Here is a 16,547-nt window from a genome sequence, read left to right as displayed (position 1 = left end):
TTGCTTCCTAGTTCCTACTCCGACGAGATCATAAGATGCAGAAAAGTAAGTATTTTCGGTGTCTCTTCGTAATCGTAAACCGTAGTAATTGGTTTTTTTTGTAAGTACGAAGACATAGATGGGCTAATTCAACAGGTTGTTATATTTTTATTTGCCTATACAACGTTCGGTAAATTCCCGGTTACGGCTGGAAATTACCGGTATTTTACCGACTGTAATATTGGTCAAATTACCGGGTAACCGGTTAACCGGTTAACCGGTTAGCATTCCCTATCCATAACAAAAAGCATATAATCACTACGTTTCCATAAGTACACGAGTTTATTTTTGAGATTATACATATGTTTGTATCTAATGTATGGAGTGTGGACCACAAAGAATTCAATACTCATTAGGAGGTGTGGACTTGGTGTAGACATTATGCTTACTTATTTATTTATATATCGGCGGCCTGTATCGATTGTGCTTCATATATTTGAGATATATGGGCGATATGGCTTAAATCTTAGTTTATCTAACCCTTATTTATTACTCATTTATTAATAGGTGCGAGCAGTATTCTAAGCGATATGAACAAATACCAATAAATTGTTGTTAGCAATTTAGCTTCATCACCAGCTTGAGGTTTTCTGATAAGTAAGATAGATTTTATCTCAATAGAAGGCGCTGCTTTCATTTTTGTCGAGGGTTTGAATCGTATCGGTGTGGCCCTCGGCCTTCTTCACAATAACCCAAGGGTCACATAACTCACGGAATGCTCGCCATGCTCGTGCACGCCAAAGAGCATATAATCACTACGTTTTAGTGCACACTCGTAACGCTCGGAGAGTGCGGTCAAAGAGCATATAATCACTACGTTTTAGTGCACGCTCGTAACGCTCGGAGAGTGCGGTCAAAGAGCATATAATCACTACGTTTTAAGTGCGGTTAGTGTCCGAGGCGTAAAAGTCCTAATTGTCGATATGCAATATGCAAGATGTTGTGCTGTAGAATGAGATTATTTATGAGCTTGATTTGTCATAAATGGGTATAGTATAAGCGAGCGCCCATGTAGATTTGTATATTCCGTTAGATATTCTATTGAGCGTCCTTTGTTTATATACTATCATGTCAAGATGGTATACTATTATAGTAAGATTGTATGGTGGTAGGTATTTTAGTCTAAACGAATTCAAGAAGAAAAAAATACTGTGTATAAAGTAAACGATATTTAATTTCTCTTTTTCTTGCTTACGAATTTTTTGGACCCAAACACGCGTTTTATTGCTTTTGTGACATAGTGTACAATAATCGTGATTATTATTATAATAAAAACTATAACGTCGAGGAACATTTTCTCCCACCAGGGCATGAGGGAGGCCGGGGAGCGCAGATGCGGCGCGCCGCGCGTGCGCACCACGTGCTCCACCCAGTGCACCAGCTCCGTGCCCGGGGGGACCGGACGGTCGTGGTAAATCGAAGATATATCCTTTGCATGTTTCTTGAATCTAAAAAATAACACGTGATCAATATAAAAAAAAATTACGGGATGGAAAAGAGGGTGGGGGCTGGTATCTAACTGGGCTGGTACAGTTCGTGTTCACTACCCTAGCTTCTCCTAGAAGGTAGCCACTATTCCTAAGCAAACTTACGTTTTATCCTTAACCATCGCATCAATCGCTACTTTCAGGTCCTTAGGCAAATTCATTGACAAGTCTACTCTGAGGGCGCTTCCCCTTTGTACCCCTCTGTTAATGTTGATAAACTGGTCGAAGTATATGGGTACACCGATGACTGGTACTCCGAAGTGCACGGATTCAATGGAAGACAGCAGTCCTCCGTGGGTGATGAAGAAAAGAATATTTGGGTGAGCTGAAAACAAAACATATTTAAATTTTATCTATAAAATACCCCTTATTGATAGCAAGAGTCCTAAAAGACCTCGAGGTAGAGTAGCCTTAGCACTTAGCACAAATCAAAACGCTTGAGTGTTTTAGATACAGAGTCAAAGTAACTTCCATTCTTTCCAGAAAGCTTTACGGTTGCTAGCTTGTATGAATGTTGAGTAACATTTCTTACTAAAAATGTCAGTCAAAAGGAAAAAAAACTAAAGTCTGTAAATACTTACCTAATATACTAGTTTGTGGTGCCCATTTCAAAATGTGGACGTTTTTTGGGACGTTGTGCAGGTCTTCTTCATATTTCCATATGACAGTTTCTTTTAAAGTTCCAAACATTTCTAGGAGACCTTTCGTGATTTCTTTTGGTATGTCCTTGCTTTTCCAAGTTGAACCCATGCTAAAGTAAATAAAGCCGTGTTTGGCATTGTCCAAAATTGTACGTATTTCCTGAAAAGTTCTTGATGAAGTATATCAAATAATAGCTACGCCATATATTAACTTATTTGGGGCTAAATTGTAAGTTCTAATCAGAGACAAAACTACTTATTCAGTAAAATTAAAATTATTACCTTTCACAAATACCATTAAGTATACTTACTTGTGGTAGTGGTTTTGGAGGTGTCTCGATATGATAACCTCCTATAAATTTAAAGTTTTGAGGTACACTTGGCATCAAACCATTTCCAGGGAACTCATTCGACAGCACCATCGAAGCGTTATAGATTACGTCTTCATAGTCAGGTAGATGCTTATTTCTTTTTGCAAAGAGTGGTTCAAAGTACTGTTTGTAGAATGTTCTTTCCTGTCTTATAACGTTGGTCCTGTAATTATTAAAGGATTAAAATATTGTAGACTTGACAACTAGTTAACTGACTACAATTATCGTATGCAGTTATTAATGTGGGTGGGTAATACAGAAAGTTTCTTGAATGAGCCATTTAGAGGTCACGCACTGAAAATGTTTATTTGTTGAAAATATAACTTATTGTCTATTCCTAGATACAATTTGTTCGGTGATGATTTGTATTTTTGGAATGCTGTTTGAAAATGATATGTCAGGGATTTTTTTAAAGATTAAAAAAAATAGATTCCAGGAACTTTCAGTATGACCTAGTATTGACAATGAGCGTTAATATATTATGTTTTCTTATAGTCCCGTTTTTTATCGCAATTGATTATTTACCTATACGTAACTTATTGTATTTAATCGACATATAGCTTTTTATTGCCTTCCCAATAATGTAACACAATACATATGTTGGGGTTGGGATTTATCAAAGTACGTGTAAGTACGCTATGTGTACCTAAGTCCTTACCCCCACGTACCCCCAACCCAACACGTATTATGTTACGTTATAGGGAAGGCAATAAAAAGGTATATGTCGATGGCGCTTATATGGATTTGACAATTCTTGGGATTGATGCTTTCTTACGGACCATTTTCTTAAGTCTCCTATGAACATCTTTCGCGGTGTTATGGTTAAGTTTTGGTTGACTAAAGACACATAATGTAATTATTTGACCGCTAGTCTGTACGGATCCAAATCCCGACCACATCCCTAGGCAAGCCCTAGAATGGACCCTGCAAGGCAAGAGAGGATCAGGCCGTCCCAAACAGACCTGGCGGCGCTCAGTGGCATCCGAGTTGACAGCAATCGTGCTATCATGGCCTGAGGCGAAGCACGCAGCCCAAGACAGAACGAGATGGCGGTGCACTGTGGACGCCCTCTGCCCCACCTAGGGGACGTAGGACTTTAAGTCAAGTCAACTAAGTCAGTCTGTGCGGAAAGAGAAGAGTCGAGGAATGTAAGGGAGCCCATACATTCTACGACTCTTATCTTTTCGCAGAGACTGTATTAGGTCTACGTCCGTGATACCATCACATCACACGACCTCCTTTGGCCGCTTGGCTCGGATTGTCAATGTCAGTGTCAGTGTCAAAGAGAATGTAAATAACTACGTTGTGTTCAGTATCAGTATGTTTGAAGGGGTTTTCAAGGGTTTTTAGCAGTTATTTTTTTGTGATAATATAATTTGTGTGGTGTGTTATAATTATGCGAATGAGTGATTGTGGACCCTATTTCTGACGCTGCAAGCTACTTACTGTGCGTGGGTATTATGAAGATTACTTGGCTCACTTGGCTGCTTGTCTTCGACTTTGACAATGAGATGATGATGATGATCAGTGAGTATTGGGATTATGAAGAGATTGTCAGGGAGTATTGGGATCCTCGGTATCGACATCACCTGTGACGTCCAATTCCGTAGCCACCTGGAAGGGAAGGCTGCGCTGGCATCCAAAAAACTCGGTGTGCTCAATAAAGCGAGGCGATACTTTACTTCGGGACAAGGACTGCTGCTATATAAATCGCAAGTCAGACCCCATATGGAGTATTGCTGTCACGTCTGGGCAGGAGCACCTGTATGCCAGCTTGGACCCTTCGACTCAGTCCAAAGGCGCGCTGTACGAATCGTTGACGATTCCAAACTCGCAAGCGGTATTGAACCTTTAAGTCTAAGGAGAGACTGCCTCCTTGGGCGTGTTCTACCGCTTGTACAATGGGCTGTGCTCTGAGGAGTTGTTTGAAATGATGCCAACGGCCACTTTCTATCACCGCACCGCTTGCCGTCGGAAAGGTGTTCATCCTCACACCAACGCGCATGTAATACCTCTGGAGTTTCAGGCGTCCATAGGTTGCGGTGACTGCTTGCCATCAGGCGAGCCGCTTGTTTGCCACCGTCGTGGTATAAACGTGGTATTTAACGAAAGTTTTACGTACATTTTTATAAAGAACCATTTGATCTGAGTCCAGAACTTTAATAGCCGGGGTGCCCACATGTGGAACGGCGGGATGTCAGGCGTCAAGTAGTCTATCGCGTACGCGGGGTTTGTGGTCTCATCGACGAGTCGCAAGGCAGGCCAGTGCGGGCCCATGGAGTAGCCCCAGATGAACGGGCAGTCGTATAGAGAGCCTAATCTGTAATTTACAGATAATAATAAATAAACTTGCCTTATATGACGTTGATTTTAATTGGCAATGATCCGCACTTTTGATGTTTATTTTGCCAAATAATTTATTTAAGTAAGGTAGGTTAAATATGTTAGTTTTACTCTTGATTATGGTAGCTGTAGCTACCAGCCATGACCCTTTTTATAAAAATAAAGATTTCACTGTTCATCAATCTCGTGAGTGGTTGATTTAACTATATTATCATTGGTATCATGCTGTCGCACTGCGGGTACACGTATGCACAGGTAGAACTATTGCAGAGATCTACCTGTGCACATATTGTTACTTGTATTGGTCGGGTATAGGTACTTGAACAATGCATCTGAATAATAAATAATGATAAGGAAATTACGGGTATACTTTTATTGCAAACGTATGTTTCATTTCAACTTTCATCGTATACATAGGTACTTACGCTGCGTACAATTCGGATTCAAAAAGTTCACTGATTACCACATCAAAGTGCTCACTTGTGTCTTCTAAAAATTTTTTCACTTTCTCATTTTCGAATGTGGTATATGCGGTTATAAGACCCACTTTCTGTATGTACTCTATGTCAGCACGTTCAGCAGGTGGGTGCCGCATTAAGTGACCTATGTTAAGTATATCATCCTCTGAAATTATAAGACAGGTTATACCTATTTCCACATATTAACAAGAGTTTTTTGTTCATAGACAAGTATGGTGCTGTTATATTATAATATATGTAACCCCGTTTTAAGGTTATCGTTGACATTTCGTTTATTATACACTGAGAATTATCAGCAACACGTTTAACTGACCAAACTGGCCGACCCGACCTTATCTCATTGTGATTAGGTTTACGAAATGGTTATTAAATGTTGTAAACGATGGAATGATACAGATAGCAACTGCGAGATGCATTTATAAATATAGAAAAGAAAATAGGAAGAGAGAAAAGGCCAAAAGGGAATCTATTAAGTGAAGAGGAAAGTGAACATCGTGTCGTATTAGGCTGCCAAGGATAAGCTGAAGAAAGAAATATGTACATGGAGATTGTTTCATCCACAAGAATGCAGATCATATATTTATGATGATCATTATAAACGCAACGAAGCACATATGTCAAGTCAAGAAAATATTTGCCTTAAATTTTTTACATTTTGTGGAGTTTGTCTCTATTTCCACTCCTCAGTGAACAGCTTTGGATCGACCCTGTACCTATTTAATATGTCTGCTTCAACGATGATGCTACACAGGACTCCAAAATAATACTTACGGCTTATAAGATCCATATGCGTATTGCTGAGGTCGATGTGACGAAAATTCTTTTCTGGGATATTTTTTGGCGGGTAAACTGATATGTAGGTCACCTACGAGCAAGAATTCACTATTTTATTGTATCTCAATTACTTACATATGTATGTACATTAGAAACGTATGGACACATACCTACCTATTTAACTAAAGGCATATTTATTAAGCATAAGCTCCTCTAATCTGTGACTGTCCATAAGAAAAGGGTCCTTATGGCAGTTTCTAGTTACGGAGATATTGACGTTTTTGTAAGATGCTTCAAAATTTTCGTTTTTTTTTTTAAATTGTATACAAAATAGTAAAATATACAGATAGACGTGTATTTGTAGCTCGGTTTCACAAGTGTACGTTGAGTATTTCTATATTAAAATTGGGTTCAAAATTTAGTAGAAAAGGGTCCTTATGGCAGACCATATACAAGAATGATAAATCTGTTGATAAAAATTGTTCAATAAAATGTAGTAGTAACTGTTTCTTATAAGCACGTTTTATTTATATACTGTAAAAGAGATACGGTCTAGCTGAGGTGGGGAATGTAAACGCTCCGGGTAGATTTCTTATTTTATATACATTTTTTCTTCAAACAACACAAATAACACAATACAACTATCGAGTAACTCAGATGCTTGCAACTTTCAGAATGAAATCGCCTGCAGATCTTTATTCCTTTAGCAGGGCGATAGTTCTGAATTTAAATAATCGTTGCCAGTTATCTATCTCGAGACTGTGAAGGTTTCCAACCTTCACAATACATAGGTATACTTTATTTTATGGGTAGGTACAATTTTTTTTGCCGACGTCAAATCTCACCAAAATCTCACTTGGCGGCGGCGTGGCAAAACATAGCCGTTCTTCCTTTGTCATTTACCTCCGCTATCACCGTCTCTCTCCTACACGCGACAATTCGCTCGCTGCACCTTAGCTCCTTAGTGGTTACCGATTGGTGGTTGGTGGTGCAAATGTGTTCGCTTTAGACAGAACATGTTAGTCTGACCGAAACATGTTTTTTTGCCGAAACCGAAACCGAAGGTTCGGCTTTGGCTCTAGTTTCGGCGGAAACTTTTGTAGACTTGTTCAAATCGTTGAAAAAAATGTCATAAGACCGCTTTTATACATATATAAAGACTGCATCGACCGTCTAGTGGCGCGTTCGCATTAAGGGAATTGTGTATTCTTAATTAATCAGTATATTAATTTTGTCGTCCTAGTTGTTCCCCAACTTTTTGTCTTTGTCACATAGTTTAGTTTCACACTATGTGACCACAACGAAGTACCATTACGTAAGTTTTGGGTCAGCCGAAAGGTTTCCCGATATTTGGTCGAAACCTGTAACTACGGCCGAAACATAATTTTTTGGCCGAAAATGGCCGAAACCGAAACCGAAGCTTCGGTCGGACACTAGTTCGCTTCCGGGATAACTCAGTAATGTATAATTTAACAACGTTTATGAGAATCACTCTTATGATTAAGTATTTGAATATAATTTGTATTTATTAAGATTTTTAGTAAACTTATGATAACACTTTTTCTTCGGTATTATGTTTTAATACAAGATTAGTAAATAAATAGTGTTAATATAGTGCTATACTGTAATTATCAATAATTTTTGCCTGTGATTGGTCATAAGGACCCTATTCCCAAATGTATGTGAGTAAATTTGTGATTTTTATGAAACTCAAATCGTTTATAACTAGAGAAATGAAACTTGTAGAATAATAATAACGCTTTTGTGATACTTCTATAGACTGATTAAATATAATTTAGAAGTCACTGTATAAAAATTGTTAGTTATATGTAGAGGAAGATAAAAATATAATCACTATGACATTTTGATAAAAAATATATATTTTGTATAGCTTGTGGTATTATTTCTATCCTAAGATGTGAATTCCATTATATCCAAATATATACTATGGTTCAAATTACAACATATTAAAGAACAGTACGAAAATTTATTTTTTCTTAATTTCGTTCTTATAAGCGACTTACTCTAATCAAAGGCAGATTTTTCACGACCTGGAAGTCAAATAAAAAAAAAACATAACTTAAATTAGATTCTTTTAACGATTTCTCAAAAGTGCAATTTTAGCATGTGTAGGTTTGATGTTTTTTTTTAAATATGGGACTTAGGGTCATGATTCTTTTTATATTAGATAGCTCATTTATCGTAGATTTAGGATCTATACTTAATTCAATACCTGCCATAATGACCCTTTAGGCATGGACGGCAATTTCTTCTTCTTCTTCTCTTCAATTCTCTACAATATTTAACTTGTATGTATTAAGTAAGTTGTGTTCTTAATTCACAAAGACAGGTGGTGGTTAACTGTGAAACAATAAGCCAATGGCAAGGACATAGTAGTACTCTAGTACTCTTAGTATTTAGTACCATTTTGTACCACAGGAACATTATGACAACTACACATGAAATAACCTCGAACGTCTTCAAAATGTTTGCATCCGGTTAATTTATGACTTGCGAAAATGTGATAATGTAATCCTATTATCCTATTATCGTTCGCAGCTCAAGTGGCTTCCCATACGTTTGCGACGCAATTCTCACATTCTTACTCACCTATACGGTATTCTCTTCAACCTCTCTACCCCACTCTACCTAAAGGAGCGTTCAAATACCTTTTTCTTTTTTAAGATGCTCCCAGCAATATCTGCTTGCCCAAATTTCTTCTTCTAAATTCTATAACAATTATTTTACAAAATGTATGATATTTGGGTCAAAAATTTTTTCGTTGTCTTGTTTCTGACCACTCTGTCACGCTTATTTTTATGTCTTCTATCAAATAAATAAAAAGTGAATAGTAAAACGGTATATGGATTGAAGTCTGGGTGGACAATGAGACTGGGTTATTGCAAAGATGTTCTGACAGTCCTGAACAGCCCTTTGTCCACGCGGGTCGCTGGGGTATTATTATTATTTTATATTTTGTATATTCAATGCTATCAAAAATAATCAGGCTTAAGCAGAATAAACACATAAAATAGTTTAACTCAATCTAATCCATTTTATCAGTCAAGACCGGACGTTCTGAACTGCACCTCATAATTGATTTGACACTATCTTAGTAAACACTGACCTCATGCCCGGCGTCCAGCAGATGCCGGACGTATCCTTCTCCTAGAATATTTAGACTCCTCACTGGCATTTGAGCCAGCAACAGTATTTTGTACGCATCGAGATATGATAGGGAACACAGCAATAATGCAAATTTAAACATCTCGGGGACACACGCAACCGTGCTGTTGTCAATCGCACTCGGCGGTCAGGGCCGGAATGAATAAATTGGGTATTATTTTTTTACTTTGCAATCTAATAAAAATATATCGTCTGCGACCGCGACCTTCTAGCCTCTGTGACCTTTTAATAGCTGTAATATTATAATAAGCATGTTCTTTACACTGACTTCTGGAGTTGGTTTGTTTATTTTGTGGTACACTCAAGTCTACATGTCGGCTCCTTTCGACCTCGACCACCTCTACAACAGTTGTAGTGTAGGCCTCATTTAAGGGTTGTCAGCGATCTTGACACTTCGCCCCATCATGTTGGAGAGGTTTGAAAAACCTTTGTCCAGTAATATTAACCTATTTGCTAAAATATAAAGATCATGCTGGTTATGAATGTACATTAGATATCTGTCTGTCTGATCATTTTGTAGAGTTTGTCTATGAAGATCTCGTTTTTACAATCTTTAATTTTATTTAACTTGCCCTTTTAGTTACCTAATGTATGTATGTTTGTGTGGGTCAAATCTTGGAAGCTAAATTTGACCCACTTTCCGGTTTTCGATTGAGCTGAAATTTTGCATACATAATATAAGTCTGGTGACAATGCAATATTATGGTACCATCGAACTGATCTGATGATAGAGACAGGAGGTGGCCATGGCAACTTCGTGATAAAACAATACAACCTAATTTTCTGTTTGGGGTTTTTAGAATCGTCTCGATGAGTATTAGTTTCATGTGGAAAGAAAAGTACAGTCAGCGATAAAAGCAATGAAATTTTTGTCAAAAACTTATTGTACTTACTTATTTATCTTATTGTTAGGAGAGCATACAACAAAATGTCAATATGTATTATTACATTTATTACCTTTTATTTTAACTACCTTAGTAGCACATATCGTAGTTTTTCAAAAAAATACTGCTACTTATACATACAGTGTTACAGTATCAAATATAATTTAACTTTCCTTTTTTTCCGAGTTGACCTTGGGAGAATTACGACGAAACAATCGTGTGAATAAAATAAATGCGGTGGCTACAACACTGATGATTATTGCAGCGAGATCTAAGTACATCTTCTGGTACCAGGGCAGCAGCAGCGCGGGGGAGCGCAGATGCGGCGCGCCGCGCGTGCGCACCACGTGCTCCACCCAGTGCACCAGCTCCGCGCCCGGTGGGACTTGACGGTCGTGGTATATCTGGGACAACTCCTTCGCTTTTTCTTTGAACCTGGTAAGTACACATGTTCATGATTAATTTAAAATACACATTTACATTTATTCAACAATAGTCGTAATAACAATTCAGGTTAGCAAAGATCTCAGCGTCATAACAACCGATCTCGTAATACTGCATTTACACTTACGTCGAATTTGCAAGCATGTTGTTAATGGCGATCTTCAAGTCATTGTGGAGATTGTAAGTGAGGTCCACTTTAGTGGCGTATCCGTTGGCTATGGCCTTGTTGATGTTGATAAACTGGTCGAAAAAGATCGGAATCCCTATTGTAGGTACTCCGAAATGGACGGTCTCGATCGAAGACAAGTGTCCGCCGTGCGTGATGAAAAACAGACATTTGGGGTGAGCTAGAAATCAATTAACAATCATGTTTTATTATTACCATACATGTAAGCATTCTGTAAATATAAACATCTATTACGTCGAAGACTGTTCCACTCATACAAGAGTTTCATGGCTTTTTTCACAAGGAATTTAAACGTGTGTGTTCACTACGATAAACTGTTGCTGAGCTCTTGGTTCCATCAAGCTTAAAAAGCGCTTAAATATACTAAATACATAAATGGTAAAATATATTGTAAAACAATTGCTTCTTAATGTCTACCTTAAAACTATAAAACTTACCCAAAATGCTAGGCTGCGGTGCCCATTTTAGAATGTGAACATTTTTTGGCAAATTAGGTAGCACGTCTTCGTACTTCCAAATAATTGTTTCTTTCAGTTCACCAAATACCTTCAGCAGGCCGTTGACAATGTTGACAGGTATGTCTTTGCTTTGCCAGATAGAGCCCATGCTGAAGTAAATGAAACCGTGTTTTGCGTTGTCCAATATTTTCTTAATATTCTAAAAAATAAGGTTTGTTCTCACGTCGCTGGTAGAAACAACACACAATGAATAGTAGGAATTCAAAGAACCCACCTTCACAAAATAATTATTTACCTACCTATAGATGACAGGAAAACATAGTCAAGCGTGAAAAAACCGTTGTGATTTTTTTTTGTGAAGTATGGAATACTTACGCACTTGACCGGTTTTTCATTGGTATTGACCCTATGTTGAGGAATATACATTCGTATAGTTTATTTACAAAGACCAACTTACTTCTGGTAGCGGTTTTGGAGGTGTCTCTACGTGGTAGCCTCCAATAAATTGGAAGTTTTGAGGCGTACTCGGCATCAGACCATTGCCTTTATAGTCATTAGCTAATATCAGAGAACCGTTGTACATTACGTCCTCGTAGCTTGGCAGAGAGAGCCCTCGGTTTTCGAATATTGGCTTCAATAATCTCTCGTAAGCAGCTCTTTCCTTAGGCATGGTCTCTGCCCTGAAAAGATTAAATTAATTTTGAAGTCGATCTATAAGCTTTTAAATTGTTAGTTACACTTTTCTTGGTTGCCTCAAAATCAATCTAGTTAAATTAGGTCCAAATACTAAAACTCAAGTGCTGCAAGTTGAATGGAATTGAAAACAATTATGCCATAAAATCTGATGGTGCAACTTTAGCACCTTTGGCCTCCATGTTTTCATGATTTGATGATGATGATTGTTGACGAAGGGCTGGTGGTTTAGTAGTAAGAGTGTGCGACTTGCAATCCGGAGGACGCGGGTTCAAACCCCGGCTCGTACCAATGAGTTTTTCGGAACGTATATTCGAAATAACATTTGATATTTACCAGTCGCTTTTCGGTGAAGGAAAACATCGTGAGGAAACCGGACTGATCCCAATAAGGTCTAGTTTACCCTATGGGTTAACAGGTCAGATGGATTAGTTGCCAAGCGGACCCCAGGCTCCCATGATCTGTCTCAAAATGCCGAGACAGCGCGAGGAAGATGATGATGATGATTGTTATAAGGGTAATTCTCTGAGAATATGTCTGCGGCTGCGTATAATTGCCACAACTCTTTTCATACATTTTGTATGGGTCGTGGCCATTAGACAGCAGACATATTTTTTGAGAATGACCCATAAGCACAGTACAGTTGGCAGTAAATATTGTATCTTTAAGATTATTAAAGTCTTACCATTTAATATAACTCCACTGTATTTGCAGCCAAAGCTTGTTGAGTCTTCCGTAAAAGTCGAATGGAGGTACCTCCGGTGAGAGATAATCCATGGCAAACGCTGGATTAGTGGCCTCTGCGACCAGTCTTAAAGCCATCCAATGGGCACCCATTGAGTAACTCCAGACTAATGGGCATTTGTATAACGCAGCCAAGCTAAAAGTCATTATTTACAATCGTATATATCGAAAAAAAAATTACCTATATTTCCGATGTTTCAGAATGTTAAGTTTCATTTAACTTAAAAAATAAACCTGTGTCATTAAAACTAAAGCAAGAGCCAAAATTTTATACGTCTTAAGAGTAAAGCACGTACTCAAACTCACCCATACAAAAAGAAAAAATATTTTTCCATTTCTTAATATTTTCCGTTCTCCATGATTTTTTTTGTATGTTATTGACACAATGATAAAACTAGGTTCATAGGTTTTCCTTTTTTTAACTTGCAGAACAAAAAAAATAAAAAATCGAAACCTATAAACCTATTATATAGAATATATTATACTGAAGGGATCGACATCAAAATCTAAGTAATTTGTTAAGATTTAGTTAGTGGAAACCGTTTTCTCCAGAAATGGAATTTCATAGAAAAAGTACCTTTTTTCGTTAGGATCGCAAAGCTATTCTTCCCTCTTAGTTACCTAATTTATTTAAAAAAGCTTCGCTTAAAAGGTGCCATTTAAAAACTTCAAACCATGTTATGGTATAACTCACGCGGCATACAACTCAGTTTCGTATAGTTCACTGATGACCACATCAAATTCTTCTTTGGGATCTTGTAAAAGTTTCAAAAAATGTTTATTTTGGAATGTTTCATTTGCAATTATATACGCTACATCTTGCAGATAGCGGATGTCGTTCATAAGCTGGGGGTTTTCCAGCACCCATGCTACAGTTAACGAAGCACCATCATCACCACCTGGAATATGAAATGTCGGTCAATTGCTAGGCAGGCTAATATATATAATAACAATACAAGATTAAACGCGGCGAATCAAATGTATTTATTTATATTGTACCTTCAGTGTACCTCAGTGTAACTTCAATAGAAACCAGTCTACCTCTTCCTTAAACGAGATATTTAAAAAAAGCTCTACCCGCCTTCCTAACGCCAGAGTGGACTTATAAAAACTTGAGCTTACTGTGGGACTTAGTCAATTTGTGTAATAATGTCCTATAATATTAAAAAAAAAAAAAAAAACTTGCTTTATTAAATTTCATATAAAATTAATGTGGTTATACTTTTAGTAAAAATAGCTGCATTTCTCGCAAAAATAAGTGACGTCCACTTTGGTGGACCGTCGTTTTAAGGAAGGTACACTAAGGTACACTGAATGTACAATATAGTTATATTGGACGTAATTTTGAGTGAACCAATGTAAGATTTAATAGGTTCACCCCCCCAACCTGACGTCAAGGTCGGACCTTTTTTTTAATATCTCGTACTCAGGGAACAGAATATTAAGGGTTTAAATATTTCGTACAGGGAGAGGTACACTGATTTCTATTAATGGTACACTGAGGTACACAGAAGGTACCTCGTTGAAATTTGCTGAGGTCCACCTGCCATCCTGACGCTCACTAAGAATATCTATATCTATGAAGAATTGGCACGTATCTGTATTTAGTGGGCTATGTGAAATTTTTGTTCACTCTAAAATTTGAACCTTACCACCAAGAGCTAGTGCATTGTCGCTAACATCGATTTGACGATAGTTCTTAGTATTTTCCTTTGGAAATGCCGTGACAAATGTGACCTGAAATAGGGATACGTAATTTAATTACAATGCATGTGTATGTAGTTAGGGACGGGCTTATAGGTCGCTTGTTGCGTTCATTCAGCCCAATTCCCCGAATTTAATTACACACCGTCATAAAAATGTAGGTACATTAATTACCGTTTACCTCTCATCCCACCACAGACGCAATAAATATAGTTATGAATTGCCAAAAATACGTGTAATAGGTACCTATCACCTATCATCTAATGAGGCGATTGTGATGCTGCGAAAATAGTTCTTAACGATATACTCTTAGGGTTGTTATAGCGAATTATATAGTGGGAAGATCTTATTTGCCAGTGTGTCGTGTAAATTTTTTTTTGTAGAACTTTGCCTTGTAAAGATGTTTGTGATCTCGAATGTAATTGACAGTTAGGGTCAGCTTTTCGGTCATTATATTTGAGTGAGTTAATTGAATTGTCTCCGTAAGCCCATTTTTGTACCCTACAATAAATGAGGTAGGTACTAAATTGCGACCGAGTCCGAATGTAGTACCTATCTAAATTACTTAATATTGTGACTGTGACCTTTTAGCTGTCTTATACAATTAAGACCTAATAGAGAATTTTATATACTTACCACGAAAAAAATTAAAACGCCTGCAATTTTTATGCGAATATTTTGCACTACGATACATTTGCAGTGTTATTGTATAAGTAGAGTAAAAATATTATTCTAAGATAACATAATGCAATTCTGTGCAATTCAGACAATTTCTCGTGAAATAATAAGAACTGCCTATGACAATAAACCGACAAGCGGCAATCTTCCGAGAACATCAGTATAGTATAGTGTACTATTCTAAGTAGGCAATTTTAAAGATGTACACCTTTAGTATACCTATGCTTTAACGTTTGTTAAGAATGTTTTTATTAAGAAACCGTAAATACCATGAAAATACTTTTTGGTGATGACAACCTTAATAATAAATGAGTATATTTGCGTTTTTTTGTTAACCAATTGTCTACTTACTTCATGTTTCGCTTCAACAAGATGCCTCACAATGGCCTCACCCAGCACACCCAAACTCCGGAACGGGGTCGGAGCCAACACCAATACTTTGTACGTATCTGCGCTTAATACTAAACTCACAAATACCAAAACTTTAAAAAACATTTTTAAATAATATGTTTAGCTTTACATGTTATGATACTATTTTGATCTAGGTAACTTTAGATAACAGCGGTTTAATCGATAGTTATCAGTGTCGCTATATGGAACGGCCTGGTAGGCGTCTTTGCCGCGCAGTAGTTGCCTTGGTTACTGATTGCTATTGCATTGCATCGTACTTGGATACAAAACGTAACTCGTTGTTAATAAATTAAGGTTTGAATGATACAAAAATATAGGTACAGTCACGTCTGAAAATATCGACACGATCGAAGTGCCAAAAATATGGATACACGACTTTATGGCCCATATATTAGGGAAATGTATAGTTGTATACATGTTTTTGGCACTTTTTCGTATCGATATTTTCAGACGTGACCGTACTAGGAAAACTATCTGTAGGTATTCGTAAATTTACAAATGTAAAATATATTATTGAATATATTAGGTGCCTATGGTACTTCTTTATTGTGTGTCTGATTCAATAATGATATTGTTCGAGTACTGACCTTGCCGATTCTAATAATAGACAAGGGTCATAACAGCATGAGTCCCAGGTCACAGACAGTTTATTTGAAGTAGGTAAGCAGGAGTTGACAGGTACAGATAGATATCAGATCAGAATGATATCTGGATGATGTCATCCCGCATCATGCGTCCCGCTCGCGCGAATATCATAGGACAAATACCTACGAGCGAAATGCACGATATCTGAATGACATTATTTACCAGTCGCTTTTCGGTAAACGAAAACATCGGGAGGAAACTGGACTAATCCTAATAAGGCCTAGTTTACCTAGTTAGTCTGTCAGATGGCAGGCGCTTTCGTAAATACTTGTACCTACGCCAATACTTGGGATTAGTTTCCAAGCGGACCCCAGGCTCCCACGAGGCGTGGCAAAATGCCGGGACAACGTGAGGCGTCGTCCTAATAGAACGAGACTTT

General features: G+C 37.5%; 1 protein-coding gene across 1 annotated transcript; it reads right to left on the bottom strand.

Moving 5' to 3' along the window:
- Window positions 1–1,195: 1,195 nt before the first annotated feature.
- On the bottom strand, window positions 1,196–16,192 carry LOC133515634 (uncharacterized). Its single transcript, XM_061848203.1, has 16 exons — window positions 15,464–16,192; window positions 14,383–14,467; window positions 13,425–13,629; window positions 12,672–12,866; window positions 11,751–11,973; window positions 11,273–11,492; window positions 10,776–10,995; window positions 10,374–10,639; window positions 9,262–9,449; window positions 6,132–6,225; window positions 5,307–5,505; window positions 4,661–4,858; window positions 2,479–2,701; window positions 2,108–2,327; window positions 1,632–1,851; window positions 1,196–1,487 (listed from the first exon to the last, which is right to left on the bottom strand). Exons 1-16 carry the CDS (start codon window positions 15,605–15,607, stop codon window positions 1,211–1,213), a joined length of 3,177 nt encoding a protein of 1,058 aa, XP_061704187.1. The 5' UTR covers window positions 15,608–16,192; the 3' UTR covers window positions 1,196–1,210.
- Between the last annotated feature and the right edge of the window lie 355 nt (window positions 16,193–16,547).

This window comes from Cydia pomonella, chromosome 2 (genome assembly GCF_033807575.1).
Source record: "Cydia pomonella isolate Wapato2018A chromosome 2, ilCydPomo1, whole genome shotgun sequence".
In the NCBI taxonomy this organism is placed as follows: Eukaryota; Metazoa; Arthropoda; class Insecta; order Lepidoptera; family Tortricidae; genus Cydia; species Cydia pomonella.
Note: the sequence above shows the minus strand (reverse complement) of the source record. Positions and strands in the feature narration are given on the sequence as shown.